General features: G+C 39.9%; 1 protein-coding gene across 1 annotated transcript; it reads right to left on the bottom strand.

The window, feature by feature from the left end:
- Window positions 1-746: 746 nt before the first annotated feature.
- LOC144042784 (uncharacterized) lies at window positions 747-22356 on the bottom strand. The gene is made up of 2 exons (XM_077555762.1): window positions 21951-22356; window positions 747-1762 (listed from the first exon to the last, which is right to left on the bottom strand). Exons 1-2 carry the CDS (start codon window positions 22072-22074, stop codon window positions 867-869), a joined length of 1020 nt encoding a protein of 339 aa, XP_077411888.1. The 5' UTR covers window positions 22075-22356; the 3' UTR covers window positions 747-866.
- Window positions 22357-22389: the final 33 nt, after the last annotated feature.

Here is a 22389-nt window from a genome sequence, read left to right as displayed (position 1 = left end):
GTATTTTCCATATTTATTGTGTGTTGCTTTTATTCAGCTCTAATGCATGGTAATGATCTTTCTTACTTGTTATTCAAACGTTTATTTTTGTAGGTCTTGTACTTTATTTCAGCTTTCATAGTTCTCAATTCAATAAATCTTTTGTATAAAATGTTTTTCTTTTTACTTGCATTCTCGATCCCCTTCGTCATGCATGGCTTATTTAGACCTTTATATTTTCTTGTGACTTTTATTAATGGACAATGTTTATTGTATAAAGAGATGATGGTGGACTGAATTGCACTGTATGCGATATTGGGATTATCGTCTGAATAGACCTCAGACCAGTTAGGTTTTTCTAAATCCAGCTTAAAGGCAGACATGGAGCGTTGTGTTCTTAGTCTTGTTTCTGATGTGTTTGAAGTTATTGTTGATTTAAAAAAAAAAAAATCAAAATAGTCTTGGAAAATTGCAAAGACCGGAAGATGATCACTGATATCATTGCTAAGAAGTCCACTTTCTATTTTATGGTTCATTTTTATTTATAAAGTGCAGGGATGAATGAGCATGACGCTGTGACGACACTTTTGAGTAGTTGAGCTTTAGTGGTTGAATAAATATTACGTTTTGAAATGACAAATCAGGCATGAAAACGGGTCAGGGGTAAAAAAAAAAAAAAAAAAAAAAAGGTGAGCAGTGGGACCAAAGAAGTATCTTTTAAAATCATTCACAGATTCTACCCATGTAAAACATTTCTACAAAATGGCTTAGCGGTTTTAGTATATTATATATTTACTTACATAATATACATTTTCCCCACTGTATTTTAAGCAAAATCATTTACACTTTTACAGCATACCAGACTCACTCCCTTCATTTTTTAAACTTTAAAGATCGCTGCTATTCTCATCAGCACACTCGTGTCTCTCAATAAGCTTTTTACAAGAGAATCTTTTAGCACAAACACTGCAACTGAATGGTTGCTTCCCAGCGTGTGATTTTGTGTGTTTTGTTAAATCTGACTTATTCGAGAAGTTTTTGCCACAGTCTGAGCAGGGAAAAGGTTTCTCTCCAGTGTGTGTTCTTTTGTGTATCGTTAAATATGACTTGGCCTTGAAGCTTTTGCCACAGTCCGAGCAGGAAAAAGGTTTCTCTCCAGTGTGTGTTCTTGTGTGACTTGTCAAATGTGCGTTCTGAGAGAAGCTTCTGCCACAGTCTGTACAGGCAAAAGGTTTCTCTCCAGTGTGTGTACTTGCATGTCGTGTTAAACTTCCCTTGCTAGAGAAGCTTTTGCCACAGTCTGAGCAAGAAAAAGTTTTCTCCCCAGTGTGTTTTCTCAAGTGAACTTCCAAACTTCCTTTGGAACTGAATGTGTTGCCACACAGAGAACATTCCCATCGGTTGTTGTCAGCGTGACACGCCCTGTGACCGCATTCATCATCGTCGTCGTCATCAGTGTCAACAGACCGTGACCTTACGTCGTCACTTTGTGCTGGTGATGGTGCCCATTGGTCTGCATCGCCTTCTGTCTCCATGTGTTGCGGAGTTGAGCTGCTGCTTGGAGGCTCCGCCCCTCTGCCCTCCTCACTCTCACCCTTGACTTCATCTTCACTCTTTAAAGGGGCAAAGGTCATGAGTGACTTGGTGACATCCTCCTCAACCGCCTCCTCTTTGACACGAAGGGGCTTTTCCTCCTCTTTAACGTAAGGATGCTCCTCCTCCTTTTTTACACGAGGAGACTTCACCTCCTGCTGTTCAGGACGAAGACATTTTTCACCAACGTCTGCAGGGCACAAGAAGACAAACATGTTTTTTTTTTTTGTTCTTTTCCTTGCCCTCTTTTGGTTTGATCAGGAGATGTTGTTCATTTTTGTCAACTGTGAGCATGTGAAGCCCTTTTAGACTAAGACTAAATAAACTTGGTTCAGTTAAGTCAAAATCTCAAGCGGGACTTGATGTCGTGTATTATTGTTTCTTGAGTGGCACCTTGAATTGGGCCCACTGCACACGGTGCGATGCGTCAGAAACCGAGTTGAAACGGACCGTTGCGGGGGGAAAAAAAAGGCTTGGCGACTCAACCAAGCACATGATTAGTGATGAGATCTAAAATGGACACCCTCCGACATGCAAATGAGGGTGCCGCAAAAATTGGCTGACAGTCGGCTACATTTATTTATTTATTTATTTTTTACAGTTATGTACCTATTTTGTAAAAATTTATGAAGGTTTGAACATTGAAAATGCTTAAACAAGATAGAAATTCAGGGATGTGATTTGACCAAAGTGAAATTATCTGAAAATTTAGCCGGGGGTCCAGGGCAGTGCCCAGTGTGGGGGGGGAGCATGAACAAATAATTATATCATGACCAAATGAAAAGTAACTCATATTAGAGCATACCACAAATGTCTTTGTTATAGCAGAAGATGTTATCTGTCGGAGTCATGTGCATACACAATCAACTACTAAAAAAAAAAAAAAAAAAAAAAAAAAATCTATTTTTTTTGGGGGGGGGGGGAAGAAAAAAAGCGTAATTCCGCGAATTAGCGGAAAAATCACATCCCTGTAGAAATTTGAGAAAATGTAAATGCCTCTATGCGAAAAGTGTATAAACTGTGTGGCGAGAAAATTTATAATAAACGTAAAACATAACGCTAACTACTTTGCGGATTTCCTTTATTGCGGTTATTTTTCGGAACTTAACTTCACCGGAAAACGAGGGGAACGCTGTAATCGTCTGGAGCCATTTTGTAATTTAAAACGGTCCAAATCCTCTGATTTCAGCATATCAACAATTGTTGTTGACTGATTTCTGCAGCCCTTCATGAAACAAGACTTCTGTGTTTAATCAAAATAAGACATTTACAAATATCGGTTTTTACTTTGGAAAACAATGACCCAACCGGTACATCAATCCCCCTTTTTTTAAATCACTATACAAAAAGGGGGGGAAATGCTTGTGTAATACACTTTAAAGCAAAATTCAAATAAATCCGATAAGTCAATTGAATAATCGATAGATTCATTGATTCAAAAAATATTCGATAGTGACAGCACTAAGCACGTACTAAATATGTGCATAGGTGGGCTTTTCTTTCTTTTGGTCAGTTGGTTGTAATCGTTTTCAACTGAGCTGTAAATTGTCACATATGCAGCACAAATGTGCTGCAGTGATTAACAGTACAGGCCAAAAGTTTGGACACACTTTCTTATTCAAGGCATTTGCTTTATTTTCATGACTGGTTACTTCCCAAAACAGAGATCAAAACTATGTATGAACTGATGTTGAGTCATGTACTTGACAAAAAACAAACAAACAAAAAAAAAAAGGTAAAATAACTGTAAACATGTTTTATAATTTAGATTCTTCAAAATAGCCGTCCTTTGCTCTGGTTACTTTTTTTTTTTTGCATACTCTTGGCATTCTTACCTCTGGGAAAACCCTTTTTTGGGTGACTACCTTTTTGAAGCTCATCGAGAGAATGTCAAGAATGTGCAAAAACGTAATCAGCGAAAAAGGCGGCTTTGTATTTATTTAATGATTTTCACCTTTTTTTTGTTAGGAAAATAACTTCACATGTGTTCATTAGTTGTCATAAGGCATTCAGTGAGAATCTACAATGTGCATAGTCACGAAAATAAAGCAATGTATCGAATGAGAAGTTGTGTCCAAACTTTTGGCCTGTATTGTAAATGTTTTTTGTTAGCCTTTAGCAATGTTGAGAGGAATTTGTCCTAAAACCCTCGATCAGGCTTGATGGTTTTGCTGTCATGCTACATTCTCTGCTAGCGGAATGTCGTCATGATTATGTGAAGATGTGCAGTAGGCCTCATGTACGTGTAACTGAAGTCACAAATGTGCAACTAGTAATTAATGTTGTTCCGATACCGGTATTAAAACAGTGGTATCGGTGAGTACTAACAAGTAACATACCGATACCATTAATTCTGACACTAATATATGCACTTTGGATGCAGCATCTTGTGTCTTGCTCATGCACGACATTCACTGATGTGTGACATGTTCACTGCATGCCTAGCTAACATATCCAATTGGCCCTTGAATGCTCTGAACCAATGGCAGGACAGCTTTTTCATGTTGAGAAAAAAAAACGTAGGTATCGGTATCGGCCGATACGGCAAAGCTGGGTATCGGAATCGGGGGCCAAAAAACGGTATGGGAACAACACTAACAGGAATCCACAAATGTGTAACTAAAGTCACAAATGCGTAACGAGAATCTACAAATGTGTACACTGATTTGTATGCGTAAACGCATAGTTGTGTGTGTTTATATACCTGACTTGTAAACACCGGTCCTCTTGATTGGCTGTATTTTTACATGTGACTTTTGTCACAGTCCTGCCCGTGCAGGAGTCACAAACGCATGTGTGGATTTGCAAATGCGTATATGGAGACTTGTGTGTAGCTCCGACCACCAGGGGAAGCTAGCTTCAATAATAGTTCACATCCGCACAATAACACACAAACGTGGTCTCCCGGGCGGGAAGTGGATTCGTGTCACCTGCGCTTACAAACACAGCACATCACGGAAACCATCCGGGCCCGGGGGGAGGGGGGGGGGGGGGAAAGCCAATCACGAGTGATGTTACAAACTGCCATCTACGGCGTACAAGATTTGGAGACGTGTGCCCAGAGCTATGGCGCGCCTCTCTTTAATGACTGACGTAGATCACATGATGTACGCTGGTCATTAACGCAAGAGCAAACAGAAGTATAAACCAGGCTGAAGGCTCCCGAGAGCAAGGTGAGCTATGCTAATGCTACACCTACTCGTTGCTACATAACAGAATCTGCTGTGCCTCGTTAAGACACCGACGTAAAACAGCATGTAATCAAATTCTATTCCAGAAGCTAACAAGATCTTACACACGTGCTAGCTGCTAATGCTACGCAAGAAAAATGGTGCATTCAGGGTACTTTCACAACGTCAGAAACTTCGGTTTTCTTTGATAACGTTGTTCAATTGGCCGATTGAATTTGGCCGATGTTTGAAGGCCAAAAATCGGCCGATTATAATCGGCAGCTGATTAATCGGTCGGGCCATAGTAAAGAGTTAACGTAAAGATGGAATGTGTTTTTTATTGTAAATTACCTAATTTTACAGTACACTAATGTAACCTCATTTTTAAAAAATGCAGTCCAGACACTCATTTTAATCTAAAAAAAACAACAACAAATGTATTTGTTAATAAAAGTAGCAACATGTACAATTATTCAAAACACAAATTTACAGTCATTGGAATTAATTTGCCAGCATTGAAATCCATTTCATTTGAACATTTTGTGGAGAATATTATTTCTTTGTCTTTTCTTGTTCAAACAATGCAGAAAAATTAACTCGCTGTGGCCCAGTACCACATTGCTAAAGTGTGTGTGTGTGTGTGTGTGTCAACCAGTTGTGTTGCCGGCAAAGGCGAGCTGCAGCTCTTTCAATCGGCAATTTCTCCTACGATGCACACAGACAAACAGATAACATTGAAAACATTCATTTGAGGAATACAAAGGTTTGCATTTAATCCGATGAAGGAACAACTTTCATTGCGAGCAAATCAGTTCAGAAATTGAATACAGAACCACAAATGTACAATTTGGCTGAGGCGCTCGGCCAAGTCGCCAACGTTCACTGTGAATTTCAGAACCAAATTAGAACGTAATTTAAAAGTTATAAATACAACCATCATACAACAATATAGCCTCCAATTGCAACATATTCCCTCTACAACCCGCTTGGCGTCGGAGGGATATTTTTCTGGTCCAAGACAATTGACCCAATCCAAGTTCCTCCATTCAAATTCAGTCGGAAGAAGACGACACTGCTGTTGACAGCCTTCACCTTCTTCTTCACCACTGCTCCGCCCTTACATTACGACTTTTGCTGACTATTGAAGAGCACTTTGTTCCCCCCTCTGGGTTCAACAATCTTTTTTTTTTTTTTTTTTTTGGTGTCTGGTCGGTGCTGGATTTCACTTTCCTTTCTTTGGTCCTTTCTCGGGTTTCCTGACGGCCTCACGACTCTGGCTGGAAGTGTTCGGTTTAGGGAAACGGTATGGGATTTTTTTATATTTTTTTTTATAGGTTTTAGGTGAACTAATGAATGCACGCACGCACGCACACAACGCACATACACATATTCACCCACATACAAAAAATATAAAAATACAAAAAAAAAATATATATATATATATATATATATATATATATATATATATATATATATATATATATATATATATATATATATATAAAAAAAAGAGAGAGCAATGATGATGATGACATGTCAAATCGGTAAAATTACCGAATGAACAATACTGAGCTCTCCAAAAAAAAAAAAAATTCCACAATCTTTCTGAAAAATAAAAATATATTATCCGTCAATATACAATACAAAACATCTATAGTACATCTTTGATGCAACAGCATCAGATTTTGAATTGATGGAGAAGCGTGAAAAAACAAGAGACTATTACTGTTCGATAAATGTATATTAGTTATCCCATATTTAGTCTTTTATTAATTACAAAGTATTTATTCAAGATTGTGACCTCTGTTTGAACTGTGTGAGTTGGCGTCGTCTGCAGTCACAAGACAGGAACCGTGCCTTCATCCCAAGACTCGTGCCTGGAACATTTTTATGGTTGAGAAACTTGAACGTGTTAAAGAATGTCTGCATTGTTGCCCGTGTAATGACTCATTTCTGTCAATGATTGTCACATGGCTGCTACGTATTTCCCAAAGCCCTCCGATTCATTGATTCATAAGATGCGAGGATTTCTTTTTGGCTTTCTAAATATCCCCGACTTAATTCTCTTCATTGGTGGAGACTTTAAATGATGCTATAGACAGATGGCCTCCTACACTGTATCATAGAACACATTCTAGAATATTGGACTGAATGGATGGACAAAACCTTTGGAAAGTATAAACAACATCACAGCCCTCCTCACCTTGTGTGGTTGTTGTTGCCTTCCCTGCATTCGCTCACCGCTCGACCGGCTCATCGCGACTGCCGTAGCGCCCACAAATTCCAAATTGGCGGATGTGTATCCGTTGCTCGCTCCTCAACCAGAGCTGGAGGATGACGACGTCATTGTTCAAATCTTTGAGGGAGTATATGGGCCAATTCTAAATCCTACTTCTGGACCCCCTCGTGTTTTTTTTTTCTTTCACCTAAAACCTATAAAAAAAATACCATACCGTTTCCCTAAACCGAACACTTCCAGTCAGAGTCGTGAGGCCGTCAGGAGACCCGAGGAAGGACCAAAGAAAAGAAAGGAAAGTGAAATCCAGCACCGACCAGACACCACCCACCAGGCCACCAACCAGAGTCCTTCACCAACCCCAGAGACATCTAAATTTCAACAAATCAGGGAGACCTCAAGAGACTGAGGAAAGGAAGGAAGGAGAGACGAAGCAGAGTGAGATCCACAGACGCCAGCCTCCACCCATTTAATGACCTGAGGAAGATTGTGTCTGAGTTTCGATAGATGCTGGTGTGGTGGATCTGGCGTGCATGAAAATCTCCACCAAAGAGGGGAGCCGTCGACCCCCGCCAGGACAGAGCAAGCGCAACACCTTCAGGCCCCCCCAGGCCACGGCAGCGCCAAAAGGACGACCCCCGGGCCCCGCGGGGGCCACCGGCCGGAGAGCAAACCCAGGAGCAGGAGCGCCCCCCACCCCAACGCGGCCCGCGCCCCCAACCCAACGCAGCAGGACGGGGCACTGCAGGCCCGCCAGGAACCCTGCAGGCCCGCCAGGAACCCCGCCGGCCCACAGCCCCCGCAGGGACAGGGAGGCGGAGGCCTCGTGTTTTATTGAGAACTACAATGGTCAACCAGTAAATGAATTGACTGGATAAAAAGCCTTACGGGAATTCCTTTTGATGATGTTTCTGGAGACAAATGTAGAATACAAATCATAAAAAGGGGGGGAAATGTAGGAATAATGTTTGGAACAGATGATTTTATTATGATTTAACTGATTGATTGTTTTATGATACATTTAATGATTGCTGTGAAAGTGTTGTTGTTGTGCAAAGGTCAGAATCAGGAGAACTGAAATCTGCTCCTCTCTACTTGGCCTCAACTGACCTCCGGCTGGAGATCAGAGGTATGAGGAAACAGCGTTAGACGACCTTTCTGCTATTAAACGATATGCTGAATTGACGTGTTAAAAGTGTTCATCAAGATATATGTATTTGGTAAATCCCACGAATATGCAAAAACATTTCTACGAGTAAGCAAGAAATGTAAACAAGCACAAGGTTAATGCCTGCTTGCTTAATGACCCCACCCCCTTTTTAGAGGCATCACCTCATGTAACCTAGGAACCTCAAGTTTCAATAAAAAGAGGTTTATAGGAGGGCTGTTTTAGAATCGATGAGATTTGTACGCAGCCTCTCCGATTCTCCTTGCAAGTAAACTGGAACTGGAACGTCTTCTCTCCTCGTTGTTTGTAGGTTTACATTTGTCGTTTGAAGCTGACAAGTCGTTACACAGGAAACATGGCGGACATCCTGTAAGCCATCTGTTTTCTGTTGGAGCTCGTGATTGCACATTTCCTGTTTTCTGTCAACGTTTCGTGACTGATTGTGGCTGCACAACTCACACGGTTCAAACAGAGGTCGTCACAAGGTTGAAGAAATGCTTTACAATTAATAAAAGACTAAATATGGGATAACTAAGATACATTCATCTGACAGAAATTCCTGGAAGAAGTTGCATTTACCTGTAGTAACCCATCTGGTTCAAGGAAATCACGTATTGATTACTGGTTAATTTCAAACAGTCTATCTAAGGACAATGTAACGGTTAATATCCTTACAACGGCCTCACTGACCACAGAGCAATATATATTAACTCTTTGACTGCCAAAAACGTTAAATAACGTTTAGTAAAATCCTATGGAGGAGTGCCAAAGACGTTAAAAGACGTTTGTTTCAAAACAGAGGTGAAACTAACCATTTTCTATTGTTGATTACTCAAAAACGGAATAAGGGAGAAACAAACTTTTTTTCTGATGAAAGATGAGAGTCCAATCTTTCATTTGGTAGTATGTGTGTTTCCATAGTCCAAACACATAATTTTCTGTGGACCTTGAAAGATCAGTCAAAAGATCAGTCAAAATGCTTAAATCGGCTGGCACCCACGGCATCCCTTTTCTGAAAACGTCTGGCAGTCAAAGAGTTAATTTGCAACTTTCTGCAACAAATAATACCAATAGATCATCATATTGGAAATTGAATAAATCGCTCTTGAACCATACTCCTGTGAAACCAGATTTTTTTTGCGTTTAACCCCTGGGCGTTATTTGACCATTTTTTTTGGCTTTTTGTTGGTTCTGACCAAGCCATTTCAAAATAAAATAACGCCCAGGGGTTAATAAAGACGTTTAGGGGAAAGGCAAATAAAGAAAAGTCTTCTCGAACAAACTGGGAACGTTTTAAATTTGAGACAGGTCAATTCTTGAGACAGTATGGCTAAAGCTAAAGTGGCTAAGGCGGCAGAAGAAGAAAAACTGATCATGCAAATATCAATACATCAAATGCCACCTGATGAAGTTTCGGAGGAGGATCAGTTGCAAATTAGGACCTATCAACTTAAAATAGAGAAGCTATACCGCCAAAAAGCTGAAAGAGCTTTTGTTTGTTCAAGAAAAAGATGGATAGAGGAAGGAGAGCAGAATTCTGCTGACTTTTACCGCTTGGAGAAACACAAGGCTAAAACTAATATGATTCAGCAATTGACCATAAATGGTTAAGTTGGAGCCCGGCGGCCGACAACCCCGGAAGGGATTCCTATTGAAATTGACTTCCAGAACAATTTGTCTCACTGCCATTATTACTCATCGCTGATATGACTAGCATCGATCGGGGTTAGTCTCGAGACGTTAGCTTTCGGCTAACGTGGCTAGCTTCTACTGTTCATTCCATAACAGTCGGCAGCTCTGCTTTACACAAATTCCAAGACAACACGCTTTTCCAAAATGATTGTAATCGCACCTACTTTTTTGCAAATCCTTTATCATAAGCACACCGGTTGAGGAAGTAGGCATCTTGTAACAGAGAACACTTCCCGACGATAGCGTGAAATTCATCCGCTTCATGTGAACGAAAGTGGTCCGTTTACGTGCCCTGTCATCTTTTGGTCACTCATTCAACTTTTCTTTAGCTTGGGAACGATACATCTCCACACATCGCCGTGTCATCTTACAGAGAAGCAATGCAACAATAGTGTACAATGGCTGACTGCCCTTGCAACTCCCCGGTGTGACGTCATTTCCGAAGATTTATGAAAATTGTTGACGAAAAGCATTTTTGTTGTCAAGGGTGTTGCTATGGCTTAAACCAAGAACCTGGAAGGGTTGCGTTCAAAAAACGAAAATATGCTTAAAATGGTTTAGCCATTGGTATTAATCAAAAACATTGCTGGCCAACCTTACTTCACATTTTGTCTTTATGGTTGTAACATTCTCTCGCGAGAATGTTACATTGTTATGTTAGGAGGTTGTGATCTGTACACATCTCTGCACAGCTAAATCACTTGTGTTAGATTAATGCGGAGTAGTGTCAAATCTAAAACTAGAAAAGTGTTTATGTGTTGTTAGACATTATTACTATTTTAATTCTTTATTTCATATATTAACCATGTTGAAATGTTTTATAGATGTGTAAAGTAAGTGAAATAGTGTTGAACTCAGTATAATTTGACCTTAACCTAAGCCATATACCTTGTTTGGTCTAAAATTCCTTCTCAGTGTGCGAAAACACATTCTGTTTGTGAGAACAGAATCTGCCTCGAACACACACACACACACACACACACACACACACACACACACACACACACACACACACACACACACACACACACACACACACACACACACACACACACACACACACACACACACACACACTCTGTTCGCGCCATCGCTCACGGCCACTCTAAATCTGATTCATCTTGTTTGTGAGATATTGTTTTGAGAAAAAGTACCCGGGGAGTGTATTTTGTCTGGAGATCGGCACAAATCTGTTGTGTTTTAAAAGGCGTTTCACTTTCCAAGCTCGATACTATAAGAAGCCCTCTCTCCCAAGGGAGGGGACATTTGGCACTCTTTAATTCCACCTTTTTACGTGATGTAAACTGTTGCCGGTGACCAGAGAATTCTCTGTAAAATAAATCATCCTTGCAAGGTGTTTTTTTCTTACAAGAAGTCTGTCTCCAAATTTTTGGAACACGCAAAAGAGGACATTATATTTAGCCTCTTTCAAAATGGTGACCCTCGACGAAAAACGACTTTTTGCGAGCGGAGCGTTCACGGACGAATAGAATTCCCGGCCATATTAATCACGGTAAGTGGACACTTTATCCACGTTTTAGGAATTCTGTCTGTCTGGGAGCGCTTCGGCTGGTATATTCGTCTTGTAAAATTATATTGGGAGATGGAATTTATGTAAGAAAAATAGTGATACATTTTGAAGTCGTTTGGTTGGACGCGAAGTCCCAGATTTCGGATTTTACCACGGTATTTGAACTGTACACGTACGTTGTGGCGGAAGCATTGTCTACGGAAATGCCGTCACGTTGTTGGGTATTGCGCTGAAACGAGAACAGGCAAAAAATAAAAGCCGAGAGATTCTTGGATGGAATTAGGATCGTAATAAGTTCCTTGAATAATGGATTATTTTTCTCAGCGCAGATGAGGATTCTGCACAATTGAATCAAATAATTGTGAACAGACAGGCTGGCGTAGACGTATGAATTTGAGAAAGTTACGTTACAAAGGAGCCGAGAGACTGCTTCATGATTGACTTAAAGCAGTATTTATTATTTTGAGAGGAGATACGGTATTTGAAGCTGAATAGTAAAACAGTTTGTTCACGCAAACGAGAGGCACTTGGATAATTTGTCTTAAAAATCCTTATGCGCAGCTGTCAATGTAAGGGCGCAGCTGCAACGAAAACAGTTTTGTTCACGCAAACGAGAGGTTCTGGGATAAAATTTCGGAGAGACTACTGATGGACACAGGGATAGTGCTGGCCTGTTGAGATATCGTAAAGATCCTTGAACATTTATTCACCGTTAGTAGTCAGGTTGACAGAAGCGGATTTGATACGCCGCTTTGAGATCAATCGGGAGGTCTTTGGATAACTGATTATTAATATTCTTAGACAAGACTGTTCAGCTGAAAGGAAAAACAGTTATCCGGATTTTTTATATGTTTTTGTATGTCGTAAAAGCGACATTTCATGTCTGTATGTCTGTGTGTACAAAAATCTGACGTCACGATTATTTTTAAAGGGACCGCGATGAGATATTTTGTTGACTAATTCTGTTATAAGTGAGACGTCACTGCATTTATAAATATTAATACCACTTAACTACAATATAATATAATATAATATAATGCGCTGTAGAGTGCGGAAGTCGGTAGTTGATAGAGGTTGTGGAGGCTCTGCTTGGGCCGGGTGCGCCTCCGCGTCATGAGACGACATGGAGTTGCGGGCGCATGCGCAGTTGCTATCGGAGTTTTACCCACATAACAGACCCGTGAATTGAAGAACTAATAAAAAATGGGTGCACAATTGCTGTGGAAAAAGTATTTTAGCGCCATTATAATATACGGTATATTTAAATCTTATTGATGAAAGCGTGAACTTGCACCGTCAGGCGTTCGACGAAAATATAAGATATATCTGTAATTTCTTCGAGTGGAATAAAAGCGAGACATAATCGTGGATTCGTGGATAAAATGATGAATAATGCTAGAATGCTAGCTTTAGGTATTTCTGTGAAGTTATAACCATTTATATAACTTTAAGATGGTAATAATGTTTAATATAAATTACGGGTGCGCTTTTATTCTGAAGGACTAAATGATTTTACCTGATAGTACTTCCGCTAGACGTAACTAAAGCTTCCAGGTAATCTACCGTCAAATAATAGAGTAAAATGTATTTAATATTGAACGATGGGACTTCAATTTATTGTGGAAAAGGTTAGTTTACTCTAATAAGATTTGGAATTTGTTCGATGGTTTTAAAGGCGGCAGTTTAACTGTGGATGTGCGTAAACGGCGACGGCAAAAAAAAAAGAAAAAAAAAAGTATTAGAGCTATATGTATTTTTATATAGTGGAAAATCCCAGACGTAACTTTAAGAAAAGTGTATTAAATGTTGATGTGTTTAAGTAAATAACATTCTATTTTCAATTTTTCGCTTTGCAAATAAAAACAACTGTAGATTACGAATTACGTAATAAAATAAATGAAACCGTTTAGTAAACGCTGAACGGGATGAATTGATTAGGACGGTAATATTACTAATAAAAATCTCCAACGCGACTCTGTTGTACAGGCCGCGAACGTCAGTGCCTACGTTGAATAATTAGACGACATTACATAAATTGTGGCCGTAACTGATTTTCTAAGGCCCTCAATAACATCTCCAAACGATTAATGTTGATGATCTGGCATCACAGCACATGCGATAATATAGCGACATAATACAAATCGAACGAATAACAACACATAAAATGGAGGAGACATTTGATTTTAATGTGCAGGATATTGTGAAAAGGTGGTTTGCGTAATGTTGAAATAGAAGGGAAGAGTAGGTCTTAATGAAAAAAAGGTTAAAATGGAGGAGAACAGATAAGATAGGATGTATATGAATGGTATTCAGGAGGGACAGAGTAAGTTTTCTATAAAGGTGTGCATATTTTGAGAGTGGAGGAGACTTAATATAATTGTTATGACTCTAGCTGACCGCCAGATGTCACCCTTTTTCCAAATTAAATTGCCAGCAGCCTTAAGGCTTTTCCTCCCTTTGATAATTACAATTTAAAAAGGGGCCTTTCCCATGCTTGTAAGTAGAAAAATAATTTTTAATTATTCCTGTATATATTTAACCTGTAAATTTCTGCCTGAAGTCCCATTTCAGAATTTGGAGTCGGCCATTTTGCATGCGAGTCCTGGAAGACTGGACAGACCATTCCATGGGGGAGCCATCTGGGAGAATCACATTTTTGACATAATTTGAGGTGCTATGTAATTAAAAAATAATTTCTGCCTTGATGTTTGACCAAAAGCTGACTAGGCGGGCTGCGGCCTTCATTTCTTGAGAAATATTAATTGAAAACTACACACTTGTTAATTGACTCTGTATTATATTTGTAAATTTTTAGAGCAAAGCTATCCTTTCTCATCTTAACTCTTTGACTGCCAGACGTTTTCAAAAACGGGTTGTCGCCAGTGCCAGCCGATTTAAGCATTTTGAGTGATCTTTCAAGGTCCACAGAAAATGTTGTGTTTGGACTATAGAAACACAAAAAAAGTTTGTTTCTACCTTATTCCGTTCTTCAGTAATCAACAATAGAAAATGGTTACTTTCACCGAAATTCTCTCTTTTGAAACAAAAAACGGAGAAAAAGAGCTTTTTGTGAAACGATGTTATTTCATGCACTCTAGTGAATTGTACACTTCTTTTTGTCCATGAATGATGCCACAAACACCTAAATAGTGCTTTACTTCTGTAAAACGCTTTCACCAACAATGATAAAGTGTTTTTTGATTGCAAAATACGTTTATTTCCATTCAACAGTGTAACAATTTGACAAAACAATTTCGCAAACTATTTACAAATGTGTGCAACTGTGGTACTACTTACAATTATGTGGATGTTTCAAATACAGTTTTTCCTTTTGTAACGCTCTCCTGCGTGCAAGGAGACGCCAGGACTCGCACAACAGTTTTCTTTCACTTTCGCATTGGTCCGTTTTGCGTGCAAACGTTACACTTTCTTGACGGCCTTTTTTTCCGGGGAATGAAAAGCAAGTAGCAGACTGTACACACTTCCTCCGATGAATATGCATTGGACTCGGGGCACTCTCCGTCGTCCGATCGAACGTCCGCCTGTGCGTGCTCGGTTGCGCTCCGCGTTACGACACCGTCATAGCCGCCGCGTCAGCGGTTCCAATTTCGCCGTCAAGCTCGGATTCACCTTCATCATCATCGATATCAATGTACTATTTTAGCGTTGGTCGATGCCTTTCGTCTTGTAAGTGTAGAGCTGCTTGCAAACGCTCGCCATTGCCCGTTCCCTCCTCCATCTAGCTCCATCTAACGTCTTCTACTGCCGCGTCAATGCTTTCCAACCACGGAGTCACCATCATCTTCATCATCGTCATCAACAATGTGCTTTTTTAGCGATGCTTTTGGTCTTTGAAAAAAACGGCTCTGGCGTTAGCTCCTCGCGACCGGCCGCCATTTTTCCTTTGTTTTCCATTCTGATCTCCTGCTCAACGCTCTAGCTCCGCCTCTACTGACGCCCACCCGATCTTGTCAAAAGAGAGTCATCGCTGCCCTCTAGGGGCCAAATATAGTCATTAGGCTCAAAAAACCTGCTTAAAACTTTCAGGAGAGCTCCGCAAGCCTTCCCAGCACCCGTTTCAAAAAAAAAAATAAAAAATGGGAGGACGTCTTTTAACGTCTTTGGCGCTCCTCCGTAGGTTTTTGCAGAACGTCATTTAACGTCTTTGGCAGTAAAAGAGTTAAGTATTATTTATGAAGGTATGCAAAACATATTAAATTAAATATTGTAAAACATAACAATACTGAATTATAATTAGCAATTATTTAATTGTAAACTTTTATTGTTTTAATTACTTTTTATTTTTAATTAATTAATTATTTTTATTTTATTTTTACATTTTTTATTATTTTTTAATTTTTTTAATTTTTTAATTTTTTTAAATAAAGGAGGATTTTGTTCTTCCGACTATTTACCGACATGTTATTACCTAATACTGTTGGGGCAGATTTTAATGATTCAGTCGAGTAAGGTTCATTGGTCGGGGTCATTATTTCAAAATAAGGTCAACTGGACCGATGCAAGCAGGACACAGGTGTCATCAAAACAAAACCTGCGGACAACAAAGAAACCGCAGCTGCTACCACCATCAGAGGGGGTGTGATGCGGCCATCATCACAAAAATCCCCCGATCAGCACTACCTGCCGCCACCTGCTGGGCCTGCCACCATCTGATGAACAGCAGAGGTTCCTGGTGCCACCTGGTGAAAAGTTTCCACAATGACTGTGCCGTGATATACAAATGTGATAAATGAAAAAACTGCTCCAATGCACACAATGCGCCGCACAAACTTCCTTAAAGCATTCCTGCGTCCCGAACTGTCCTGTGAAAAAACGGCTCCACTACGCTGGTGACTCCGCCTCCACCAACAATGTTTCCTTGAGTTAATGATACCAGACCATATGATGTGATATCTGACTGTTTACACTACACTCTATATTTTTGACAGACATAAGGTGATAACATTTATAGTAAAACATTACGTAAATAGAACGAACTGATTGGCAACACTCTATACACACAGATTTATTATATTCTAATACTCTTGATGCCTATTTTTTTTTTTGGAACTGATTTGTTTATCTCTGTCTATTTTAAAACAGTCAGCTGTGGGACTAACATCAACAAAGGAAACTAGCAAGCGTAATAATGACATGTTAAAACTAAGGGCAACTTTATGATATTTCTATTTTATTGTACAAAAGATAATACTGGTAAATTTTGTGTGGTTGCGGAAATTGAAAATTCACTTATATGAATAAGGATAGGATAAAATTTATTTCGATCTTAACTCTTTCACTGCTATTGACGTTTATAGACGTCAAGTAAAAACCTACGGAGCACTGCCAATGATGTCTAAAGACGTCATCCAATTTTTTAAAAAATTTTTTTTTGAAACGGGTGCGGGCAAGGCTTCCGGAGCTGTGGTGAAGGTTTCCAGCCGGTCTGTTGTGCCTAATGATTATTTTTGGCCCCTAGAGGGCAGCGATGACTCTCTTTTGACAAGATCGGGTGGGCGTCAGTAGAGGCGGAGCTAGAGCGTCGAGCAGGAGATGAGAATGGAAGACAAAGGAAAAATGGCGGCCGGTCGCGAGGAGCTCACGCCCGAGCCGTTTTTTTCAAAAAGCCGAGCTTGACGGCGAAATTGGAACCGCTGATGCGGCGGCTATGACGGTGTCGTAACGCGGGGCGCAACCGAGCACGCACAGGCGGACGTTCGATCGGACGACGGAGAGTGCCCCGAGTCCAATGCATATTCATCGGAGGAAGTGTGTACAGTCTGCTACTTGCTTTTTATTCCCCGGAAAAAAAGGCCGTCAAGAAAGTTTTAGTTCTTTATTTCATATATTAACCATGTTGAAATATTTTATAGATGTGAAATTAAAAGTAAGTGAAATAGTGTTGAACTCAGTATAATTTGACCTTAACCTAAGCCATACACCTTGTTTGGTCTAAAATTCCTTCTCAGTGTGCGAAAACACATTCTGTTCGTGAGAACAGAATCTGCCTCGAACACACACACACACACACACACACACACACACACTCACTCACTCACTCACTCACTCACTCACTCACTCACTCACTCACTCACTCACTCACTCACTCACTCACTCACTCACTCACTCACTCACTCACTCACTCACTCACTCACTCACTCACTCACTCACTCACTCACTCACACTCACACTCACACTCACACTCACACTCACACTCACACTCACACTCACACTCACACTCACACTCACACTCACTCACTCACTCACTCACTCACACTCACACTCACACTCACACTCACACTCACACTCACACTCACACTCTGTTTGCGCCATCGCTCACGGCCACTCTAAATCTGATTCATCTTGTTTGTGAGATATTGTTTTGAGAAAAAGTACCCGGGGAGTGTATTTTGTCTGGAGATCGGCACAAATCTGTTGTATAACGTGTTTTAAAAGGCGTTTCACTTTCCAAGCTCGATACTATAAGAAGCCCTCTCTCCCAAGGGAGGGGACATTTGGCACTCTTTAATTCCACCTTTTTACGTGATGTAAACTGTTGCCGGTGACCAGAGAATTCTCTGTAAAATAAATCATCCTTGCAAGGTGTTTTTTCTTACAAGAAGTCTGTCTCCAAATTTTTGGAACACGCAAAAGAGGACATTATATTTAGCCTCTTTCAGTGTCCACACCCGTGAGTGTAAATCTGACACTTTTCAAAATGTTATTATTATTATTTTTTTTTACACTTAACCAGTGTTGCTCAAACACCGTATAGTGTTAGAAATCTACACTGGTAAACACTGGGGTGTGAATTGCCTAGTACCTGGCGATTCAATTCGTATCACGATTCATAGGTCATGATTCGATTCGATATCGATAAATCCCAATGCGAATCTATGAATTGATTATTGTAATTAAAAAAAAAAAAAATCAAATTTAGATAATCTACTAATCAGCAAATTTGTACATGTACACTGTAAGATTTGTATGAAAATGTATTTATTTATCTGAAACTTCAGGCTTATAACTGAGCCGCTGCATTTAACAAACAATCTGTTGCAGTCTGTTTCATGTTTGAACAGCATTGAAATAAAATATTAAGGCTTAATGTTCCATTAATAGGACATTCTTCCATGCTTAACGTGTGAACCCCATAAGCCTAAGTAAGACGTTTTGTTGAATATTTCCATCAAAAATTGATGTTTAAAAATCGATATTGTATCGATTCGAGAATTGCGTGCTGTAATATCGCGATATATTGCCGAATCGATTTTTTCTAACACCCCTAGTAAACACTGAGTAGTGTTGAAAGTACTTTACACTAGTGTCAATAGTGTCAAAAATTACTCAAACTAACACTTCACTCTGGTAAAAGGTACTTCATTTAAATAACATTTTTCCTCCTTACAAGGCCCTCACAGCGCTTTTGACTACTGATGACATGGCATCAGGAGCAACTTGGGGGTTCAGTATAATGTTGCTCAAGGATACTTTGACATAGCTGCACTGGCCTGGGATCGAACCCACCCTCTCAGGGTTGGGAGACGCCAATTCTACCACTGAGCCACACTGACAACAACAAGAACAGGATGTATCGCTGTTGAAATGACGACAGCAAGCTGGCAATTTGGAAAGTTTGTCCATCACAGGAAATGAGGGTGTGGTCAATTTGCGTGAGGTCCAGGGTTAGGGTTTAACGGCTGTAATGTATATGCCAAGTCTGGAGTGGCGCTGTAGCGCAGTCACAGGGAGTTAATGGAAAGCGTAGAAGAAGAATCAGCCAAAAAGACAAACCCTTTTTTTCTAACTTTATTGCAATCTACAGAACAAACACGCCTTTGCATGTATGGAAACACTGGAAATCCAACACCGACAGGTTTGCGGTGTGTCCGTTTTTCCTCGTGAGTGAAAAGAATATATATTTCTTGTCTTCCCTTAATGTCTGTTTATTGAATGAATGAATATAAATGATTTTAGATCGGTCATAAAAGAAAAAAAATACAACACACAGGTCAGTCATAAAAAGAAACACACAGACCGAAAAGCGATAAACGATAATATTGCGGTTTTCATATAATTTCGCAACTAATATAATGATAATAGTATAATAAATAAATCCAAAGAATTCCCACACATGAGCAGTTGCGTTGGGCTTAAAAACCAGCTCCATTTGTCCGCGTTCTTTCCAAATGATGGCTGTCCCTACTACTCAGGGGCCCTCACGCTGAATGGAATGCGCCAAATGTGCCGCCGTTGTTGCCCCCGGGGCGGTTTGTATCCCCTGCATGCCGCGGATCTTATGACTTTTACCACATAAAAGTGGCAATTTTTCCGAAAATGTTCCTTGTTCCTAACCGTAAACCTCCAAGAGTGCGTGGCAAGATGAAAGATGTAAATGGTAAAAATATGATTATAAATTGTGTGTATAAAGCTCCTGTATGTGAAATTGACATTTTGAAGGAACTAATGTTTGAATAGTATGAAAAATAATGAATAAGAAGATTGTAATTGTATGTGGGGATTTCAACATTGACCTACTAAACCCAGAGGGACAACTGACTTTATTAACACCATTTACAGAGTTGGTTTATTTCCTAGTATCACTAAACCAAGTAGAATTACTAGTTCTTCTGCAACCTTAATTGACAACATTTATTCTAACATCATGGAACCAAGTGTGGGGGCTTTGTTTATCAATACATAAGTGATCATTTGCCTATTTTTATAACTCCTTGACTGCCAAAAATGTTTAATAACGTTTCGTAAAATCCAAATGAGGGCTGCCAACGACGTTAACTATGTTTTTTTGTTTTTGTTTTGAAAAGGGTGGAGGAAAGCCTTGGCCAGCTGTGCTGAAAGTATCAAGCAGATCGAGTTAGTATAATGACTATTTTTGGGCACTAGATGGCGGCGATGACTCTCTTTGGACAAGTGTCAAATTCACAAGAGTGCATAAAATAATATCGTTTCACAAAAAGCTTGATTTTTCCATATTTTGGTCCAAAACAGAGCCTTTGGGTGAAACTAACCATTTTCTATTGTTGATTACTGAAAAACGGAATAAGGTAGAAACAAACTTTTTTTTTCTTCTGAAAGATGAGAGTTCAATCTTTCATTTAGTAGTATGTGTGTTTCCATAGTCCAAACACAAAATTTTCCGTGGACCTTGAAAGATCAGTCAAAATGCTTAAATCAGCTGGCAAACACAGCATCCCTTTTCTGAAAACGGTTGGCAGTCAAATAGTTAACCTTTCATTGTAAATTAAGCAGAAAATGTGTTGGAAAAAATGTTCAGAACATTCAGACGGAGAAATCACAAAACAGCGGCGTTATTAAGAACGGACCTAATGAGGCAAACTTGGGATCCTGTTCATGTTGCTGATGTAGATAAAGCCTCGAATTCATTTTTGAAGATATTAAAAAAAAAAAAAAAATGTCCACTAAAGACATATAGTGTTAGGAAGAAAGAAAACAAGCCACAGCTTTCTAAACCCCTACAGATTGCATTCTTTATATAAAAAAATGTGTACGTAATAGAACAGAAGAAACAGAGAAGAGAGAGAACTCGGCATCCTTCTGCCAATATACTCACTATCTCAGTCTGGCCTCTCTGACTTGATCTCCAAACCCTCTAACATCTGAGCTGTCCCTCTGATGTACTCCTTCCTGATTCTATCCATCCTGGTCATTCCCAAAGAGAACCTCAGCATCTTCATCTCTGCCACCTCCAGCTCTGCCTCCTGTCTTTTCCTCAGTGGCGCCGTCTCCAGACCAAACAACATGGCTGGTCTCACCACAGTTTCAATACAAATTAATCCAGATACGAACCTATAAGCGGATTTTTTTCTAACACCCCTACTTTCCAGGGCAAACCTCCACATTCTCCTCCACCTGTTCCCTGCTCTCACTACAGATCACAATGTCGTCCCGTCGCTTCCCATTTTCTCTGCTATCAGTGACAACACAATCACTAGCATAGATGTAATGAAAACTTTAGATTACTGAGTATAGGTTATCTCATACTGACTCTTTTATTATTTGCAAAACATTTATTCAACATTGTGACCTATGTTTGAACTGTGTGGGCTGAGAGTCGTGTGGAGAAAAAGAAGATGCAAGCTGCAACACAGGAAATGAAACCTGACAAGATGGTGGTTAAACTGTGAACTTTTGACTGTTGAACCCTTTAGCGCCGAAGAAAAACACGTTTGCATTATTGTGATTGTGACCTGTTTTATAACCGTGATAGTTGCAGCCTTTAAGTAACTAGCGGTATAGAGGAAATTCGGCGGAGTGTGCTCCAGAACGGATAGTATATTGTACGGAGCACGTTCTCTGTCCGTTCTCCTCGCGACAGTCGCGAGTAAAAAAAGAATTCAAATCTTTTGTCTTCCTTCCTGGTCTGTTGTTTATCAAATGTTCTAGGTTGGCTTAACCTGACAAAAACAAAAATAAAAGAAAACTACAGGTGCAGAAATCTTGAACGAATTTCCCCCTCTCAACTTCATCTGGCCATCATTACCATGCAGTAATGATGACTGCATTGATAGTGCTAAATGAGATTATAAGAAGTGTACAGACCTGTTGTGTGTAGCACAACTCGAGGCTGCTCGCAAACATCGCCCAGCAATTGAAGATGTTGATCGTCCTCTTGTTTTACTCCCAAAATTTCCTCCTCGTACTTTGGTGTCGTTCTTGCACACATTTTCACACGATAATCCCACAAAAATCCACTTTTGATCTTTGCTCGACTACGTGTTGTGTGCGTCTCTTTGCTAGCGGCTAGCGGGCTAAACTAAGATAACTAGACCGAGAAGCATCAACGCGCCCCGAGACGAGTTAATCCAAAAACGGAAAAATAATAAATGGTGTTGTCGTCCTTCAAATTATTGATGGGCGTCCTGTGTGGAGGCTGCAGTCCGTTCATCGTAAAGAAGTCTTTTCGGAGGGCGTTTGTTTGGTAACGTGAAGAAAGTCGTGAACGGAAGTAGACGAGAGGCGGAAATCAGGTAGGACACGC

Source organism: Vanacampus margaritifer, chromosome 2, assembly GCF_051991255.1.
Source record: "Vanacampus margaritifer isolate UIUO_Vmar chromosome 2, RoL_Vmar_1.0, whole genome shotgun sequence".
In the NCBI taxonomy this organism is placed as follows: domain Eukaryota; kingdom Metazoa; phylum Chordata; class Actinopteri; order Syngnathiformes; family Syngnathidae; genus Vanacampus; species Vanacampus margaritifer.
Note: the sequence above shows the minus strand (reverse complement) of the source record. Positions and strands in the feature narration are given on the sequence as shown.

Excerpts from the sequence above, each read along its gene's own strand:
- LOC144042784 (XM_077555762.1), bottom strand. The coding sequence starts at position 22,074 with ATGTGTGCAAGAACGACACCAAAGTACGAGGAGGAAATTTTGGGAGTA. Across the intron at positions 1,763-21,950 it reads AGTTGTGCTACACACAACAG|ACGTTGGTGAAAAATGTCTT; the intron begins GTCTGTACACTT and ends TGTGCCCTGCAG.